Source organism: Panthera leo, chromosome B1 (assembly GCF_018350215.1).
Source record: "Panthera leo isolate Ple1 chromosome B1, P.leo_Ple1_pat1.1, whole genome shotgun sequence".
In the NCBI taxonomy this organism is placed as follows: Eukaryota; Metazoa; Chordata; class Mammalia; order Carnivora; family Felidae; genus Panthera; species Panthera leo.
The window spans coordinates 134,710,690-134,732,546 of record NC_056682.1 but is presented as its reverse complement, the minus strand read 5'-3'; the positions used below and the strand labels follow the sequence as shown (position 1 = coordinate 134,732,546).

At 36.1% G+C, this 21,857-nt stretch overlaps 1 protein-coding gene across 1 annotated transcript in view; it reads left to right on the top strand.

Annotated features, from left to right (window-relative positions):
* Positions 1 to 21,857, top strand: part of ARHGAP24 (Rho GTPase activating protein 24) — a 512,696-nt gene that overhangs the window by 85,921 nt on the left and 404,918 nt on the right. Inside the window, exon 2 of the mRNA XM_042935991.1 lies at positions 6,688 to 6,887. Coding sequence (XP_042791925.1) covers positions 6,708 to 6,887 — 180 coding nt within the window. The 5' untranslated portion in view covers positions 6,688 to 6,707. The remainder of the gene's footprint in view (positions 1 to 6,687; positions 6,888 to 21,857) is intronic.

Sequence of the window (21,857 nt, the reverse complement as noted above, 5' to 3'; positions counted from 1 at the left end):
TTCTTGGGTTTAGTGTGCCAATTCCCTTATAGGCACCACAGTTTGATTCATTCTTCAAGTGAAGAGGTGGTGTGGTGAAGAGTGAGGGACAGAGAGTAAACTATTTTTCCCTCACTAGTTCCCTTTCATTAGCGGTTACCTCACTTACCTCACAACAAGCTGCTAATATTTAATTCTTTAAAGTTTTTCTTATACATATAATTTACATTTTACATATATACATTGTGTTTTTAAAATTTTGTTAATGTTTATTTATTTTTGAGAGACAGAGAGAGAGAGGGAGAGAGAGAGAGGGAGAGAGAGAGAGCATGAATAGGGGAGGGGCAGAGAGAGAGGGAGACACAGAACTGGAAGCAGGCTCCAGGCTCTAAGCTGTCAGCATAGAGTCCAATGCGGGGTTCGAACTCACAAACCGTGAGATCATGACCTGAGCCAAAGTCAGAGGCTTAACTGACTGAGCCACACAGGTACCCCTACACTGTCTTTTTAAAAAAGTTTATTTGTTTATTTTGAAAGAGAGAGAGAGAGAATCCCAAGTAGGCTCTGTGTTGTCAGTGCAGAGGCCAACAGAGGGCTTGAATTCACGAACCAAACCGTGAGATCATGACCTGAGCCAAAATCAAGAGTTAGAAGCTTAACCGAATGAGCCACCCAGGTGCTCCTAAATGTACACTGTCTTAATCTGCCCTGGCCAACATAATAAAGTACCATTTATTGGGTGGCTTAAACAACAGAAATTTATTTTCTCACAGTTCTGGAGTCTCGAAGTTTGAGATTAAGGTGCCAGCATGGTCAGGCTCTGGTAAGAATCTCTTCCTGGTTTGCTGAAGACCACTTTTTCACTACATGCTCATATGGTCTTTCGCTGGTGTCTGCTCAGAGAGAGAAAAAGACAGAGACAGAGAGAGACAGAGAGAGAGAGAGGAATGCCAAGTCTGAAATTATTTAAATATTTAGAATATTAAAAAGAGTTTTAAGTTCTAAATCAGGTAGATAATTACAGTTATTGAATAAATATTCTGGGAAATAATAAAAACAGAAATAAATTGATAACTTCATAGGTTGTGGCATATACCATGATCAAGTTTTTTAGTGAACATCCTATGTCAGAGCTTTTTTATTTTCTTTGCTTCATCGAAGTTAGATCTGCAGGAATATGTTTACATGTCTTCTAGTGGCATAGAATTTAATATTTTAAAAATGAGAGAAAAATGTCGGTAAATATTTTACCTTTTTTGATTTTCTTCTCTAGAGACAACACACAACAATGTATATATATAGCCACACCCACGACACACACACACACACACACACACACACACACATGGATATGCATGCACTTATGTATGCACATATGCTATTTCATTCTGTGTGTATATCCTTGTCGTGTGAGCCATTACCTATAGAATGGCCGTATGCTAGCATTTAGATATACAGCCCAATAAAATGTACTACCTCTTGACAAACCAGCATGTTAGCAACAGCTACAAAGCAGCTTTAAAAAAATAAAGTTTAGAATTTAGATAAATATTGGCTATCTGTGGTTATATATGGTATACAGTGCAATCACATTCATTTTGCAAAGGAGTCAGGTTCTAATGTCAACCCCAAAAAGGACAGTTTGATGTGAATGAAATTACGCTTGAAAGTCGCATAAATCTCTCACAAATTGCAGCATTTTCCCAAATCTGCCAGTTTTATTTCTGTTTTCTCCCCTAGCAATAGAACAAATCGTTGTTCTTTGATTGAACAACTGGAGTAGCTGTTTGCATTGAGGCACCATGTGGTGTGAAATCGTGTGTACTCTGAAACTCTGGGATCGCATTTGCACAGTGATATACTTGCCGCCACTGGGGGCCAAGGGCACCGACCCTGGCCGCAAGAATGCCCCTCCCACTTTGACCTGGGAGCATGTGTTCACTGAATGTGATGGAGGCTGTGTCATGGAACTGTCATGCTACTGAAGTTGTTCTCTCTCCCTCCCCTTTCTCTCTAGCTCCCTCCTTTGTCATTCTCTTGTGTTTGCTGAATATGTGTAGTCATGTAGGTAAATTCACACACACTGCAACTTTATAGCATATGGCATATTATACACATCTTTGTTCATGTGCTTATTTATATTTTTTCTGTTACATGAAGTCACATATATGCATACTTACGTGTGTGGCTGTTGACTTCTGGAAAAGTCTGTTAGGGGTGTGAATTTCATCTCTGATTGCACCATGTAATACTGTTGGGTTCCTAACCCATGTGATTGCAAAAATGATACACAAACCAGTTTCCACTCCTGGAAAATAATTCAAAGCTACTGTTCCATCATCACATGATGGGAACTTTCTAAGCTCCATCATGGTATAGTAGTCATCACTAAGGCTTTTTCCTAAGATTGATATGAAAATATCAGTTAAATTCTCAATTCTGTTTTTTGGTTTGAATAACCATTTATTTATCGTATTGTTGTGTTGTCATTTTTATATTGGTTTGCTAAACACTGAAGTTGATAGTTCTATTTTGTAATCTCCTGTACTATCCAACTACTGTGTCCTGACCACAGTGAAAGCACTTTCCCAGTGGAAATTCAGTTAAATCATTCTCTGAGAATTTAAGTAACCTGTATTTTTCTTCATGCTAAACCACAATTGATGACATGTATTTCCTGCCAAGGCTAAAAAGTGTAAATTTTGAATGTTATATTTCTTCATGAAGGGCAGTTTCAAGTTCATTTTAGTTTGATGATTTTGACATTGTGTTTAAGTACAATTTTCATGCTAATTGAAGTCTTTTATGTCAATGGAAAAAAGTCACAGTGTACAGTCTTAAAGTATACAATCTTCTGTAAGGCATTACATGTAATTAAAAAACCCCAAAGTATTATTTGTAAGAATTCTATTGTGGTTGTCACATAGCTTATTCATTGATTCAACAATTGTTTCCTGAATACCAAATAAGCACTCTTAAAAGCACTGGGTGTATTGTAGTGAGGAAAAGCAAGTCCTTGACCTTGTGAAGCTTATGGTCTCCTGGAAGGATGATCGGCAATAAACACCTAAAGAAATAACAACCTAGTTAAGTTTCAGGAAGATGAAGGTCAGAGTTCAGTGGTAGAGAATAACAACAGGAGAACTGATGCCCTGGATGATTACTGTTTGTTGGAAAGGGTAAATTTTTAAAGCTGAGACTTAAAGAATGGAAGGGGTCGGGCATGTAAAGAGCATTGGGGCAGAGTAGCATAGGCAGAGATCAGCAAGTATCAAGACTCAAGGCATAAAAGGGCTTGGGTATTTCCAGAACTCGTGCGGTTGCTTGCATCAGAGCTTGTGTGTGTGTGTGTGTGTGTGTATTTGTGTGTATTTGTGTGTGTGTGTGTGTGTGCGCGTGCGAGTGAATTGGAGTGGCAGAAATGAGGAGGAGGTGGCATGGGATCAGATTAATTGGTAAACAGGTACCAAATGATTCAGAGCCTTACAGGTCATGGTTAGGACTGCAAGTTGTAAAATAAGTACAATGAGAGCCAATTAAAAAGTTTAAAGTAGAAAATCATTAGCTGATTTAAATTTTTAAAAGCTCATTTTGGCTTTTTTTGTGGAGAATGAAATATGTGTGAGCATATGTTTGCATTTGTGGTTCAAAATGGACACAATGAGACCAGTCAGAGAGCCATTAGAATCCCCTGATCAAAGACAATGTTGGCTTGGATCTCGGGGTGGGAGTGGACATGGAGCCAATTGGATGGATCTGAAATAGTTGGGGAAGGTATATAATTTTCTGAAATTCAGGATGAGGAAAAGTCAGGAATCAAAAATGATCACTTTTCCTTTCCTTTTCTTTTCTTTTCTTTTCTTTTCTTTTCTTTTCTTTTCTTTTCTTTTCTTTTCTTTTCTTTTCTTCCTACTTCCCTTCCTTAACTGGGAGTATCATGGTACCACTTATTAAGATCAGGTTTTGGGCAGGATCAGATTTCAGGGGGCGATCATGTTCACTTTTAGATACCTAGCACCAAACCTATTGCAAAATTTATGAATCCAGCAGACATTGATTGACTTCGCCATATGTCAGACATTGTACTAGGTGTTGATGATATCTGGTGTCTATGTGCTTATGGAATTACAGAGATGGTAGATTTCAGAGTGCTGAAATTTCTCAGGGACCATAGTGAGAAATGATCCAATACAGCATCCTCATTTTAAAGATGAAGGGTAGAATTTGAACCTTCTAATTTCTGCAGAATATCAAAACTTCTCTATAAAACTCACGGTTACTTCAGTAAAACTTAATTTTACTCATCCAACAATAGTCATGGTATTATTTTCTCTGGAATATGATACCATCTGCTTTCATTCATGTTTCAGTGAATTGTTACAACCAGTACTGTTAAAAGACTTTCTGATGATTCTGAAGTCATGAAAACATATGATAGCCAGGAGTTCAGTGGGTGATACTGTTATAGATTTCACTGGATTTATAAAAGACTGAGGCAGGGGAATCATGAACCACGTTCTAATGTGCACACGTTTTTTATTCAGATACTAATGGTAGACAAAGGCAGAATTAGGCGCTTGTATTTTTTATGTTACTAATGGTAGGTTACTAACTACCTTGAAGCATGTTAGCAGGGATTTTTCAAATTTAATAGAAAACATGAATATGAGATGAAAGGGAAAAAAAGAGCCTGAAAAAAATTTGTTTTGTACAATGAATTAGAAATATTTGTGTATGTCTGCATGTGTGTGCATATGTTGGAATGTTTGTTTTAAGGTCTTATTCAACTTTATAAGTTAAGATATTTGGTCAAAGAATAAATGGATGATGATGAAATAGCAAGTTGTGTAGATGTGAACAGTTTAAATACTAGGAAGCCAAAAAAGATGATTTAGAGTGGTCTAAATAAGCATGCTTATTATCTAAATTATGTTACAGCATTTATTGTTCATTTAGAATGAGGTTTACTTGGCTCTTTATACTAGCTGAAGTACTCTGAAAGAAAAAAGAGTGGAAATTCCTGTCCTAAGGGCATAACAAACATGAAGCATCAGGCGTGATCCAGTCTGCACACACACAGGCACACACAAGATGGGAGAATGTTTCCTGCACTAAATGGCTTCTCTCATGGGATTGCCCTATAGAGCAAAGGAAGCTTTGAGATGTTTTGCAGAGATGCGGGCTGTTAATGAAGAGGATATTTCAGTATAAGAAAGGGAAAAGTGGGTACTGAATGAGACTGATGGTAGTTAAGCGACCTCCTTGAAGCTTAAAAGCAAGGATGCAGATAGGTTGCAATGCATGCCGGTGGAAGAGACAAAACTACTAAGATGGTTGAAATGATCAAAATAAGGAGAATTAGAACCAAAGTTTTGCTTCATCCCTGCAACCAGAATAGCAGGACAAAATTCAAAAAAACCTAGAGGCCCAATGTGGAGTTTGACCCTGGACCTTTAAGGAAGAAATGTAAATGACCAAAGACTGACAATGAAAACTATATGGAATTTATAACCAGGATTCTGTACATACAAATCAAGTGAAAAATTAGTGGTGAAAATAAAGGCTACACAGAAGGACAACTTGTCTTCTGAAATCAAGCAGAAAAAAGAGGTCTGTGCATGAATATGCCAAACAGGAATATTCCATGTTTTATTAATTAATCTGTATTCTTACATCTTCCTCAAAGACACAGGGTAAAGACTGGACTTTTCATGTCCTGAGAAAAGTGCTTAGAAATAAACATTAGCAAGAATTTTCAGGACACTTTTAGGATAGGAAAATGTCATATTCTTGACTACTTGTCCGCAGCTTTCCCAGAAAGCCACCTCCTCTGTTGTTACTGTGGTAGTTAACTTCTCACCTGTGGATTAATATTTCTTCCATGATAAACTCATTTTCTTGCCATGTAGAGTGTGTATGACACTATCCTCCTTCACACATAACCTTGAAATGTTCTTCCTCATGCAGCTGGAGTGCACCACCCACTCCTGGAGTTGAAGGAAACTCAACTGTCCAAGCAGGTTTTTTTTCCGCCTAGAATGTTTCAGCTGCACTAATTCCTGACCAGCCAAAGAAACTTCAAGGGGATACTTTGGGAGAATGGGGGACAGATACATCTTGAGAAATTTTCACATATGTAGAACAAATGTCTTCCATTGAGGTTTTAAAAATAGTCTCTTTAAACTTTAACATGTGTTGGTCTAGTGTTTGCTCAGATAATCACAGGCCTGCACAAGCAGGACACAATCAGTGCACGCCAGACACAGAGTCTCATTATCATGAGAATTGTATTTTTGCTGGGGTTTTCGTTTATTTTCAAAACTTGCTTCTTAACACACTACCTGTAGAACTTACCCATTCTTTAGTTCTACTTAGGAAAAAAGGAATATTATCACCCAGCTGACTTGTTCCTTAAAGGAAGATACAATAAACTTTCCCCAAGGTTTCTCCAAGCGTATTGTTGTCAGGTCTGTGGTTTGCCTCTGGAAGTCTGGCAAATGAGTTGATACGCGTTTTTCACTCTTCCTGCTTTTTTTTTAAGGGACAGAAGTAATTTTAGAGGGAATTGAATATATCAGAATACCTAATTTTCTTTTTTTCTTTCTTTCTTTCTTTCTTTCTTTCTTTCTTTCTTTCTTTCTTTCTTTCTTTCTTTCTTTCTTTCTTTCTTTCTTTCTTTCTTTCTTTCTTTCTTTCTTTCCTAAATAGGAAAGTTCATCAGCTTGATAATGGAGGAGAACAATGACTCCACCGAGAACCCCCAACAAGGCCAAGGGCGGAATAATGCCATGAAGTGTGGGTGGCTGAGGAAGCAAGGAGGCTTTGTCAAGACTTGGCATACTCGCTGGTTTGTGCTCAAGGGAGATCAGCTCTACTATTTCAAAGATGAAGATGAAACAAAGCCCTTGGTAAGTAGGACAAAATGAAAAGCACTCTGGTCATAAGCAATCCAAGAAGTAGAAGGTTTGTTAGAAACTGATGGAGTCTGAGGTCAACCCAATTTCCCTCCTCTTTCAGTTCATTGGCATCTTTCATACCTTTTCTCATTGTTTACTTTGGTTTAAGATGATGAACTTGCTAATTGAGGCCAAGAGGCAAATTATACTTGTCTAATATTAATTTTGACTTTTACTAAGCTGGAACAGAATGCCTGAGTCCTTCGGGCATACTTACTTTACAAGAATTTTTAATGAACATCTGCTAGACGATATATATGGTAGCCAAAACATCTTTCCTTTTCTTAAAAATAAGTTAAAAGCACAGAATTGAAGGAAAACTATAAACACGACTTTCAGTAATTTTTGAGACACCTTTAGTATCAATTCCCTGGGAGCTTCCTTCTACCTTCACTCACATAAAATATGGATATGGTGCTAAATGGAACAATGCTGATACATCCAATCATCATACACAATATACTCTTCTGGGGGTAGTTTCTGTGTCTTTTTGTGGTTCCTTAGTGGTCTTGTATTTACTTATTTACTTATCATTTTCTCAGCCACAAGTCTCTAGGCTGCAATGAGAGAGAGGAAAAATCTCCAACTCTTCCTGTAGCTACAATAAGCTTTCTTAGCTGTGATCATCAATTGATGGAAGGAGCTACAAACTGAAGTATCTCCTGTGTGTTTTCCCTTCATTTATATCTATAGGATATATAAATGGAAGAAATATTGTGGATTAGATGACATAAACATCCCTAACTATGTTTTTGAAGCTATTTTTCTTGTGTTAAAGTTCAAGAACTTAATTTGGATCAGGGCTCCTCTTTAGTATTTTATATTCTCAGACCTTGTAATTTTGCAAAGGTTTCATTTGTCTGGTTGAATTATAAGAAATAGAAACAAGTGCACATACTATAAACATGTTTTAAAATTGCTACTATATTTTAAGCATTTATTTACCAGGGCCAGGAATTAGACTGAAAACTTTGTGTATATATATATATATATACATATATATATATATATATGTATGATATATACATATATATATATATATATGATTATATATTATTAGATACTTAAAATAAATAAGAATATTTACATTATAGAGAATTTATATAATATATAAAATATAATATATAAATATATGATATATTTATATTATAGTGCATTTCCATACCAGTTATTGCATTTGTCATAGCAAACCAGTGTGGAATGTGGGGATTATCACTACAGATGGAGAAATTGTGGCTTAGTGATATGAAGCAATGTGACCAAGGTCATAGGGACATCAGAGGCTTATAAAGCAGTAGAGTCTTTTGTCTCTTATCCTATTCTCCAGGGTTCTTGTCTCATTGTACCTTGTTTTATACTGTATAGTATTCACATTATGGCATTGTCTTGAATATAAAATCATCTTTATTGGGGCACCTGGATGGCTCAGTCAGTTAAGCATTAGACTCTCGGTTCCAGCTCAAGTCGTGATTTCATGGTTCGTGAGACTGAGCTCTGCATCAGGCTCTGTGCTGACATCCCGGAGCCTACTTGGGATTCTTTCTCCCTCCCTCTCTGCCCTCTCTATTTCAAAATAAATAAATAAAAATTAAAAAAAATAAAATAATTTTTATCAAACTCAGAGAAAGGGATCAGGTTAATGTGAGAAAACAGAATATGGAGGACTTTGATATGAAATTAAATGGAAGTATGAGTAAGAGCCAATGTTTTATCCCACTGAGTCTTATTCCTGGCATAGTGTGGCCAGAATGGGTACAGATTAAATGATTAATTATGCAGCATCCAGAACCTAAATGGGGGATAAGGGGAGCAGAAGATTCAGGAGTTGAGTGAATGAAAATGTGAAAGATCAAACAAATGTTCTGACTCTTTGGTGAATTAGTGGACCTTCTAACAATGAACATGGGATAGAATGGATCAAGCTCAAGCTCAATGTTTCTAAAATCTGAGAACTGGAGGATGTTAGAGAATATGCAAAGGAACCCCAGTTTGAGGAACTCTGCCCTAAACTCTTCAAAGAGGATATTATCATACAGCCTTGGCTATGCTGTGTCATATCTCTGTGTAATTTCCAGAAGGTCTACACAGTCACAGATGGTCTTCAGTGCAGTGTAGTTATTTTGCTAACAAATTGGAAATATAAATAAGAAAATGTAAAACATTCTGATTAATTCAAATGAAAATCTGCCTCAAAATAAAAATCACTTTAATTCATAATATTTCTAAGTTGTATTTTGATATCATTATAATACTGATATTTTTAAGCTTATAATAACTAAAATCAACAAAAGAGAGTTGTATTGATGAGAAAGTACTGATGCTTATACAAAGCAAATATAGGCTATTATTTCCCTTAAAAAAGTTTCTTAATTTTTCTTTACAAATATCATTTGTTAATAGAGAAGTCAAACTTTGGGGTAAATAACTGACTTATTAATTATATATCATCTTTCATAGCAGTTCAAGCACCAGGAATTTTGACTTTGTGCTTTTTAAATTTTTTACACTAATGTTCAAATACATACACAAAGAATCAGATTAAAAACTGGCAATTTCTGTATCAGAAGGCTCTTAGTAATTTTAAAGGACCATATATTTGCCTATGAATGGACAATTCCTTACTTAAAATTCGTTTTCTTTAATGCCTGGCACATTGTAAGTTCTGAGGCATATTTTTCATGAATTAGTGAGTCAACAAAAGGTATCTGTCTATAAGGAGGAAGGACAGGAGTACCAGGTGTTGTGTGATATTGACTAGTCTCAACCACATATATCAAAGTCATAACTCAAAATCAGAACATAATATATTAAATCATAATCACTTCATAACAACAAAGTTTAAATCACATTAAAGAAATCTTTTTAAAGAATTAATCACCTCAATGAAGAATAATTAAACATCTTGAAAAATGTTAAAACTGGAAAAAATTTAGTTGCTATAAATGCCCCCCTTTTACAGATGAAGTGTGTGTGTGTATGTGTGTGTGTGTGTGTGTGTGCATGTGAGCATAATATGTTGTTTGTATTGGTCATGGGATATTGTTAATGACTGGCAGATGAGGAACAAAAACAGATTTTCTTGCTCTTGATCCAGTGTTCCTTCAGTTTTGCTTTTTGCCTGCTCACAAATCCTTAACTTTTCTTTAGATTTGCTTTCAATCAGAACTAATTCTTGGTTGTTTATTTTCAATATTGGTGCTTTCAAGCATAGGAATGCCCTTGGCCTTCATATAGTTTGATGAGGGTTATTTCATTATTACTGGAGGGAACGTCACTAATGAAATGAAAAATTCACCCTTTTAAGTATTTGTAACCAGCTAAAAATGTTCAATAAACTTAAACTGGATTTGTTTTTCTCTCTCTTAAAAGGCATTTCTAAAATGAGAGTGTTAACACCCTTGAAATGTGTGTTTCTCCTGTCCTAGGCAAAGGTTTTCAATTTATTTTAATAAAACTTTTACTGAGTTTCTTCTCTTCCATTCAATAAAGAGAGTCAAACTCCGTATTATCCTTGCTATTAAAAACTACACATCTGTTGGGGGGAACAGATATGCAAAATTATAATTGGGACAGGCTATCATGTAAGCACTAGATGTTCTGAAGACACAGATACAATTAATGCCAAGAAATGAGTGATGATGCTGTGCAGAAGGGTTGAGGAAAGTGGCACAAAGCAAGAGGTGGCCCTTACCTGGGGTGCTGAAGGTTGGTGGGAGTTCTCCAGGTAGATAAATGGAGGAAAGGAACTCAGAGCAGAGAAAGACATAGAGTCACAAATAGACATTTATAGATAACTCCATATTGTTAGGGTTGTGAAATGACAGGAAATGGGGTTTGAGTGATAGGAGGCGACAACATAAAGGGATGTATATGTTGTACAAAGAGACCAATTCTCTGGCACACTATGGGAGCTATTTCTAGAACACCTATGCTACTCAAGTTGCAAAACTGCATTAATCTGTTAGAAAGGAATAATGGTAGTCATTTTTAAGAAATGTATTTGTCTGCTCTGGCTGCCATAACAACATGCCATGTCCTGGGTGGCTTACCCAACAAAAATGTATTTTCTCACAGTTCTGGAGGCTAGAAGACCAAGATCAAGGTTGGTCTCTGGTGAAGCCTCTGTTCCCAGCTTGGAGATAGCCGCTTTCCCTCTGTTTCCTCACACACCTGTTGCCTTGTGTACAGAAGGATAGAGAACTCTGGTATCTCTTCTCTTTAAGGACAAGAGACCTATTGGATCAGAGCCCTACCTTTATGATATCATTTAACTTTAATTATTTCCAAGTACAGGTACATGGGGGGAGGGTAGGCTTCAATATGTGAATTTTAGGGGGACACAATTCATTTCATAATACCTACTCTGTTGCATACCTCTGTTAATGAATATAATTTTTTCAATTAGGTTTTTCTCCTATTGGTACCATCAACTTTGATCTCCACTAGAACCTAATATAGCTGAGTTAGTGCATTATACATTTAATTATTTGAACCTACTATTGGTATCTTATGTTCTTATTCAAATTGCTCCTTGTCTTTTAAATATTCTACAACATGCACAGGTTTGAGAGTTTAGAAAGTCTCACTGCCACTGTTCTTGTATTTTCTTTTTAAGCAAAAGATAAAAATACCTATAAGTTCTCTCTCTGGCAACAGTACCTAATTTGTAAATAAGACTTTCAAGCCTTGGGGCACCTGGGTGGCTCAGTCAGTTGAGTGTCCAACTTCAGCTTAGGTCCTGATTTCATGGTCTGTGAGTTCAAGCCCTGCGTTGGGCTCTGTGCTGACAGCTCAGAGCCTGGAGCCTGTTTCAGATTCTGTGTCTCCCTCTTTCTCTCTCTTCCCATGCTCATGCTCTATCTCTCTCTTCTCAAAAATAAATAAACGTTAAAAATTTTTTTTAAAGTAAAAAAAAAAGACTTTCGAGCTTTAACCATGGTTCCCCAGGCAATAAATTAGAGGTATACCTCAAGATATAACTATTTTGTATTTAAAATAAATCAAACTGAAATCCTTAATATCCCATCATTTTTAAAAGTGGAGAAACTTCAGTTTGTTTAGTTCAAAACTTTCTCCCAAAATCATTTTCTTTTTTTTTTTTAATATTTTTTTAACGTTTATTTGTTTTTGAGACAGAGAGAGACAGAGCATGAACGGGGGAGGGGCAGAGAGAGAGGGAGACACAGAATCGGAAGCAGGCTCCAGGCTCTGAGCCATCAGCCCAGAGCCCGACGCGGGGTTTGAACTCACGGACCGTGAGATCGTGACCCGAGCTGAAGTCGGAGGCTTAACCGACTGAGCCACCCAGGCGCCCCCCAAAATCATTTTCTACAGAGTCTGCGCTTACAGACTTTATTCAGAACAGATTTAAAAAATAAAGTTGAGGGTGTGTACGTGTATCTGGCTGGCTTAGTTGATACAGTGTGCACCTCTTGATCTCGAGGTCGTGAGTCTGAGCCCTATGCTGGGTGTAGACATTACTTAAAAAAAAAGTCATTCTCAAAAAATAAAGTTAATTTTGGTTGTTTCCAAACAGCAACAGAAGCATGGAAAAATGTATATAGCACATTAAAAAAATAATATATCCATAATCATTCTAAGCATTTATAGTACTACATATTTCTAGTTTTTAGGTAATATTTTTCTTTTTTATATTTGAAATTAAGTCCTACTTATATATGGAAAAAAGTTAAAATTATTCTGTGTGAAGAACCTTTGAAAAAAAGTTCTTTTATCTACTCCTGAACAACTTTAGGACTTTTGAAAAGCTATTAAAAGAAGGTTTTAAAGGAGACTTACATTGAGGTTGTGACAATATCTGTTTGGCCATCTTTCATTCATGATCATGACAAATGACTGTGACCTTAATTGTAGATATTGTAACATGAGGGAAGCAGATGAGTCTGAGATAGAATATGACCATTATAATTCTAAAAGTAAGGCAGTGTATAGATTTTGCAGCTGAATCCAGTGATGAATTCTAGTGCTTTTTTGAAATCATCTGTGTTACTTCCATCACGAAGTATATTATTACCTAAATAATAGTGAAGTTTCAAGCTTGGCCATACTTGTGAGTGTGTTTGACATACTTTGCATACTAGAATTTGAAACTGAAAAACAGCAATTGTTAGAAGCTAGCCTGAGACTCCTGATAATAAGATTAAAATCCAAATAGGCACAACTCAATTAATCTAGTCTAGATTTTCAAAAACAGACATTGATCTGGTTGTGCGGAAAGGGTTTTTTCCTGGATGTGACGAAGATGATACTATATTAGATCACAGTGAATTTTCTTAACTTAGAGAATAAAGTGATTTTGAGTGAATTATAACCTGAGGATTGGCCTCTAAATGTGCAAGAATTGATTACTGATTTAAGAGCAGGCTCTAATTTTATATATTTAATGAAACTTGTAAGTTAATGAAATCAAGAAATCTCTAAGGCATTTGCTGTTTGTTAAAATACATGAGCTAGAAGAAGACAAAACCCCAATTAAGTGTTTAAGGTAATATTAGGAACCTTGAAACTTGAATTTCATCCTTAAATCTAAAACTGACTTTCTGCCTAGCAACTAAATCTCTTGGTATTTTTTTTAAATTTTTTTTAACCTTTATTTTTGAGACAGAGAGAGACAGAGCATGAACAGGGGAGGGTCAGAGAGAGGGAGACACAGAATCTGAAACAGGCTCCAGGCTCTGAGACATCAGCCCAGAGCCCGACGCAGGGCTCGAACTCACGGACTGCGAGATCACGACCTGAGCCGAAGTCGGACGCTTAACCGACTGAGCCACCCAGGCGCCCCATCTTGGTATTTAAAAATATGCATAAAATGGGTCACCTGGGTGTCTCAGTTGGTTAAGTGTCTGACTTCAGCTCAGGTCATGATCTTGCTGTTTGTGACTTTGAGCCCCACGTCAGGCTCTGTGCTGACAGCTCAGAGCCTGGAGACTGCTTTGGATTCATTCTCTCTCTCTCTCTCTCTCTCTCTCTCTCTCTCTCTCTCTCTCCCTGCTTGTGCTCTGTCTATCAAAATAAATAATTTTTTTTATGTTCATGAAAGTATTTAATGAAATAACTTGTGATAGGGAGTAAAATCTTCAGTGGACTATAATGCTTTGCAGCAAATTTGCACCTGTTTGGACAACAGATTGAGGTCAAGACCCAGCTGAGTTCAGAGAATGTCAGTTCTAGAGGGCCGATGCTGGAGAGGAAAGCTAACGAATTGGACGGTCAGATATGAATGATAAAATAAGTGCATATTTCCCCATTAAGACAATTCAGAAAAGTATTTATGAAGTGTAGCTTTTTAAATTTCACTTTGTAGGTTTGTGCATAAAAATAAATAAACATTTAAAAATTAAAAAAATACACATAAGGTGGCATTGTGTGTCATCATAAATTTTTGGGAAATTTTAGTTCATTCCTAGAAAGGATTATATCAAGACAGTGTTATTAATATGAAATTATTTTATTCTCTTTTAGTTGAAGAATTTTTTAATTGGTGACTTCTACATAGCTATTTCAGAGTGGTTAAAATATAGACTTTGAGTCAGATTGTTTGGATTAAATCTTGAGCCAGCCAGATACTAATTATGATACACTGAGTAGTGAGTAAGCTGATTTAAACTTCAATTTACTAATCTGTGCAATGAGATAATAATAGTACCTATTTCATACCATTGTTAGGAGGATTGAATTAAGTAATTTATATAAATGATCTTAGAAAGCAGTGGCACATAGTAAGGATAAAATGCATGTTAGCTGTTTTTATATTAGCATGACAAAAAGAGAATCTATTTCTTAAGATATTCATGCTACTTATTCATTTGATTTTTTTAAAAAATTCAACACGTTTATAAATTTCTAATGTGCCGTAGTTATTATGCTAGTTTCCAGGAAACATAAAGGTGATAGAACCAATCCTAAATAAAAAGACTCCCCCACCCCCCAAAGAAAAAGAATTTAAAAAGAAGCAACTTGTTTCTTTCTCAAGTAAAAGTCCAAACAGATTCTAGGTAAGTGATGAAGTGTCTTCTTGGTTTGCTGCAAACAACTGTTTAGAAACCCACGCTGCCAGAGATTTTGTAATTTTAACTTTTGGCTTCCAAACTCACCATAGGGTCATTCCCTTCCCAGTCAGATAGAAAGGGAATATAAAAGGGAGTATTGCATAGAAGGTTTGGGTGGACCAGGTGTGGTAGTGGCTCTTATAGCTCACAGTTCATTAACTGTTCACATTTCATTAACTAGAACGGAGTCATATGACCAAACCTAATGGCAAAGAGGTCTGGACATGTAGCCCAGCTTTATCCTGGGCTTTGTCCAGAGGAGAACTGAGTATTGGAAGGAGTTATCAGTCCCTGCCACAGGTGATTAAATACTACTAAGCATCATGAATCCGGTGTTAAATTCTGGTGGGTGTTACAGATTTTTGCAGTTGCTATACAATATAATAACTATTTACCATTGGAGGCCATAGGAAGGACACTTACCACCACTTCAAGGTTCAGGGAGAGTTTTTCAAAAGAGTATATACTGAAAATTGGAAGATGATATAGCTTTATTACAAGCTGTTGGGGTGGTATATGTGGAGAATAAAAGTTTAAGCCATGGTTCTTTGGTAAACTATTGGGAAATGCATGATGGTCAAGTAAGAAAGAGGACAAGAAGTGATGAGAGATGATTTTGGAGACATATGCACAGACAAGTAAGCTGTGTTAAGGATTGTAGATTTTATCTTGAGACTTTACATTTCCCTTGCTTTTATGTGCCTCTTTTCCTTCTTTATTGAATTTAGAGCTAAACAGTGAACATAGGGCTCATTCTAGGTGAAGCTCATTGTGAAGGAATCCAAAATGCTCACCTAACCAAAAAGTCCTTCTCAGACAGTTCTACAGCTGTCTTGGGTTCCTATAATTGGCTATTTTGTATTATGACATAATCTCTGGAAAAATGATGGACAAGCAACTATGCTGCAGTTAAACGCTTGACCTTCTATCATCCATTATAACCTAAGCATAAATTGTGGGCATGCCCATCAGGTCACTTTTTTTTTCCTTCATAGTAGAAAGGATTGAAAAATCTGTTGCTGCTGGAAAGGGCACTTGGAGTGACGAGCAGCAGATAACGTCTTGGGCAATCATAGAGATGGATGGGTGGGACATGGTAGCCAGTGGGAACACAGTATATGAGATTTCATCCTCATAATTTTCTCCAGAATTGACCTTGTTCAGTATGGGTGTTTCCCTGGAAAGCAGCTGAACCCAGTTGTTTTGTAGGTTTTAGTGCCAGACTGCCTCGGGTCATGTAAGACTCCATCAGTAGCTATAAGCCTTGGGTAAATTGTTTTACTTACTTGACTAAGTTACTCATTAGTTAAATGTAAGTAATAAAACCTATCTCATAGAGCAGTTGTTTGCATACAGGAGATGATGTTTCTAGAATACTTATACATTACCTGACTACATATTAAACTCTCGGTAAATATTAAGTTGTTGGTATCATCATTATCGTTATCATCATCATTTTTATCATCTTTGACTATCAAGATAACCTGACACAGGCAGTTTAGAAGTCAGGATCTACAATATATTCCTTGTTAGTTGAATAATGAAGAAAATAATAGATGATCAGCCCATGTAAGTAATGCTAACTTCAGAGCAGAAGACAACTTGTTTTTGCTTGTCACCTATGTTGTCAAAACACTGAACTCACATGGAAAATTCTCAAAAAACAATGCTCACCTTTGTAGTATGTCTTTTCTTTTTGTTTAAGTTACTTTTTGGGCTCCTCTAGAGCTTATCGAAATGATTATGATGACAGCTAAGGAGACTTGAAGGATTTTCTTTGCAGAACTGGACCACCCCAGAGAGAGACAGTCCTACTTTTCTTATCTCATGTACAACACTTACTCCTCAACACCAGTTTGAGAATTACCAGAGTGGAATCCCTTGAGTTCTGCTTCTAACATTTAATCATATTGACTGAAGGCTTTTGTATTTGCGATGCAATTCAATATATGGAACCCGATAGTCCCTATATGGATTAGCTCATTAGCATAAACCTAGGCATATTTCCATTATCTCAATTAGTGGAGAAGAAAATTTAGGGAAAAAATGAATAGGTGAAAATGTCATTTGAACATTTACATTTTTGGTGCTCAGAGTAATATATTTTAAAAGGCTACTTTTTCTTCCCCCGATGTATGAAGGTATTTCACAGCCATTTGCTAGTTATTCTTTCCTAAGTTTCTTTTGGGCACTCAATCTTCCTGTCCTTTCTTCTTAAGCTTTATCTTGCCTAGATCCAGCTGTTCTCCATTTTTCTAGCACTATTACCATATGTTCATTCATTCAGTGAATATTTATCAATTGTAAACTATATAAATTATACTTTACAAAATGTTTTGACCACTTTTACAAGGAAACAATGCCAGGTGCATGAATTGTTATTCTTATTTTCTGAATTTTGGCTTCCTTTCCTTAGCATAATATTTTCAAGGTTTATCAATGTCTAGGATATATCAGTACTTCATTTCTTTATAGGGCTGAATAATATTCCATTATTTCAATATGCTACATTTTGTTTATCCATTCTTCACTTGATGGACATTTGGTTTGTTTTCACTTTGAGGCTGTTATGAGTAATGCTGCTATGAATACTCGTGTACAAGTTTTTGTGTGGACAAGTTTTGTATGTTTTCATTTCTCTTGGTTATGTATTTAGAAGTGAAATTGATGGGTTATATGATAACTTCACTGTTTAACCTTTTGAGAAACTGTGCCAGTCATTTTTAATGATTACCTTTCAATTTAATTTAAAACTCAAGCTTCATGCCTGGCTTAAATCTCATCTATGTCTCTCTACACTCCATCTCGGCACTTGCCAGTCTTGACAGGGTATTTCAAGTAGGGAAGAAGCACAGTGTGCCTCTGTTTTCCTGTCTCTGCAGCACTGAGAGATAGGGCAGGGAAGGGAGGGAGAGACAGAGAGAGAGAGAACGTGTGTATATTCTGTGTGTCTCTGTGTTTGAGAGGGCCATGAAATGGATACTCTTTCCTTCTTTCTGAGGTCTCTAGTATTGAGGACTGGCAGAGGGGAGGAGAGAGCAAGGACAAATGCATCTCTAGGAACCTATTATTGTAGGGGGAATACGATGGTTGCTCCTGTTTCTCTGGCTAAATTCATGGTTATTTATGAGCATCTTGACTGCCCAGGATGTTGGAGATAGGGAAATATCTTGTCCTCGTTTGTCAGCCTTCAGGTCTCAGAATGAGCATTACACCCATAGCTTCTTGCTGCCAGGACCTCATTACCAGGTGTCCTGCCTTCCCTGGTTAAACTTAAATTACTGGATATTCGGGTATGGCTGACATGACAAATGTAGTACTACAGACTCCTTTACATTGTCACACGATTTTCTCTGCCCTGCAATTCTTTTGTCCTTTACTTGTGGATAGGTTCAGAACAGCCTAAGCACGTTACAGAGTGAGGAACAAGCTGCCAATCTCCCCAGTGCTAGCGATTTTCCTGGAGTTTCTTGTTTGCCTTGAGGAGCTTATGGCCTTCCCCCCACCAGACATCTTTCCTTAGGCAGGAAGAGGAAGACAGGTAGTGGTGCTGGCCACAGTGGTATCTGATTGGGTTGCATTCTTTCCTTTCTTATTGTATCTGTTAGAAGAGAAACACATCTTTCTTTATTTCTGGTTTTAGATCCCCAAAATCAGTCTGGGACAACAGGATAATTCCTACTCAACACCCTATTATATAAAACTTCTGTCATACTTTCACAATTTTTAAGTCACAACTTATAAATAAAATGCATGTACTTTTTTCTCCCAGATAAGTGGAACTAACATTCCTTTATTAACTAATAATTCTGGAGATTGTTAAAGTCCTTCATGTGTCTGACTTCTTATGATTATTAATTTGAAACAATATTCTGTTCCATTTATGAGTCAGATAACTTGTCATATACAAAAATATGATTTTGGAGGGGGGGATGTTTGTACCCTTTGACCTCCTTTACTCATTTCTCCCACCCTGCCACCCCCAACATCTGGCAGCCACTAATCTGGTCTTTGTATCTATTCACTTATTCTTTTTAATTTGTTTTAGATTCCCCATATAAGTGAGATCATACACTATTTGTCTGTCCCTGCCTAATTTATTTCACTTAGCATATTATTCTTTTTATTCTTTCTATGACTGAATCACATGCCACTGTGTATGTGTGATATGTATCTGTATCTATATATCACATTTTCTTTATCCATTCATGCATTGATGATTTTTTCCCATATCTTGGCTATTGTAAATGATGTTCCAGTGAACAAGGGGATGCATATATATTTTTGAATGTTTTTGGTTTTTTTTATTGATAAATATCCATAAGTGGAATTGCTGGATAATATGGTAGCTCTATTTTTAACTTTTTGAGGAACCTCAGTGCTGTTTTGCAGAGTGGCTGCACCAATTTGCTTCCCCACCAACAGAGCACAAGGGTCCTTTTCTCTACATCCTCACCAACACTTGTTATCTTTTGTCTTTTGATATTAGCTGTTCTGACAGGTGTGAGGTGATATCTTACAGTTTTGATTTGTATTTTCTGATGATTAGTGATGTTGAGCATCTTTCCATGTACCTGTTGGCTCTCTGTATGTTTTAAGGAAAATGTCTATTTAGATCTCTGCCCATTTTTCAAATAGGATCATTTTTGTTTGTTTGTCTCCCTCCCTATCTCTCTTTGGATTATTGAGTTGAGTTCTTTGTGTATTTTGGACACTAACCCCTTATCAGATATATGATTTCTAAATATTTTCTCCCATTGAGTAGGTTGCTTTATAATTTTGTTGATGATGGTTTCTTTTGCTGTACAGAAGCTCTTTAGTTTGATGTAGTCCCACTTGTTTATTTTTGCTTTTGTTGCTTCTGCTTTTGGTGTTAGATGGAAAAAATCATTACTAAGATCCGTGTCAGAGAACTTATTAATTATGCTTTGCTTTAGGATTTTTATCATTTCCGATCTCATGTTCAAGTCTCTAATCCATTTTGGTTTAATTGTTGTGTACAGTGTGAGATAGTGGTCCAGTTTCATTCTTTCCCATGTGTTTGTCCAGTTTTCCAGCATCGTTTATTGCAAAGACTGGCCTTTCCCATTGTATATTCTTGGCTCCTTTGTCATAAACTAATTGACATTAGTTAAATAAACTAGTTGACATAAACTAATCATATAAATGTAAGTTTATTTATAGATTCTGTACCATGTGACATTGATCTATGTATTTATTTGTATGCCAATACCATACTGTTTTGATGACTACAACTTTGTAGTAGAGCTTGAAATCAGGTTTGTGGTGCCTCCAGCTTTGTTTTCCTTTCTCAAGATTGCTTGACTACTTGGGGTCTTTTGTGGTTCCATACAAATTTTAGGATTGTTTGTTCTATTTCTGTGGAAAATGCCTTTGGACTTTTAGTAGGGATTGAATTGAATCTGTATATTGTTTTTGATAGCATGGACATTTTAACAATATTAACTCTTCTAATCCATGAGTACAGACTATGTTTTCATTTGTTTATGTCTTCTTTAGTTTCTTTCACTAATGGCTTATAGTTTTCTCAGGTCTTTCACCTAATTTGTTTAATTTGATCCTAGGCATATTATTATTTTTGATGCAATTATAAATGGGATAGTTTTCTTTTTTATTAAGTTTTTACTGTTAATTCCAGTATAGTTACCATACAGTGTTATATTAGTTTCATGTATACAGTATAGTGATACTATTCTGTACATTACTCAGTGCTCATCAAGATAAGTGTACTCTTAATCCCCATCACATATTTCACCCGTCCCCCCACCCACCTCCCCTCTGGTAACCATCCGATTGTTCTTTATAGTAAAGAATGAGGTTTTTGATTGAGAGATCAACCCTTTGTTTGTATGTTTTGCTTCTTAAATTCCACATATGTGTGAAATCATATGGTATTTGTATTTCTCTGACTTATTTCACTTAGTATTATACCCTCTAGCTCCTACCATGTTGTTGCAAATGGCAAGATTTCATCCATTTTTATGGCTGAATAAAATGTTCCATTATATATTGATATTTCATTATTAGTATATAGAAACACAACAGATTTCTGTATATTGATTTTGTATCCTGAAATTTTACTGAATTTTTAAATTAGTTTTAACGGTTTTTTGTTGGCATCTTTAGGGTTTTTTATATATAGTATCATGTCATCTCTGTATAGTGACTATTTTACTTCTTCCTATCCAATTTGTATGTTTTTCATTTCTTTTTCTTGCCTAATTGCTCTAGCTAGGCAAATATAAAAAGCCCTATATATATTAACTTAAGGTATCTTTCTCTTCTAACTCATTGTTACTCTTTGTGTCATAGTCATAGAAGAGATGAACAGAATCAATTCAGTGTATTAGCATAATCCGCAGCTAATTTTTATGAACCTGGATTCCTACTTAACTATTTTCTAAGTACACGATCACAAATACTTAAGTAATATGGCATCCCTTACCACAGCTAAAAAAATATTTCAGATAAATAGATGCACATCTTCTACTTGGGCTACCTTGTGGCCAATCTTGAGAAATTAGTTTATTAGAATAAAGAACTGAATATACTGAATAAAGAACTGAGATGTGAGCTCACTGACACTGAATCTACAGATGTGAGCTCACTGACCTGAATGTGGGTTGAATGTGCAATAGTCCTGGCCTTGCTTGCAGCATGAACTGATGATTTAAACAAGCCAACATAACCCTAACTGTTATTTAACATTCAGAACCTCCTCCAGGGAAGGCAGGCAGGAAACATCAGCAGTAAGACTCATACATTTTCAGACAGCTTTACAGTGCCAAATACCTGCATCTATTTTGGATCTTTTTCCTAGATTTTATTTGTT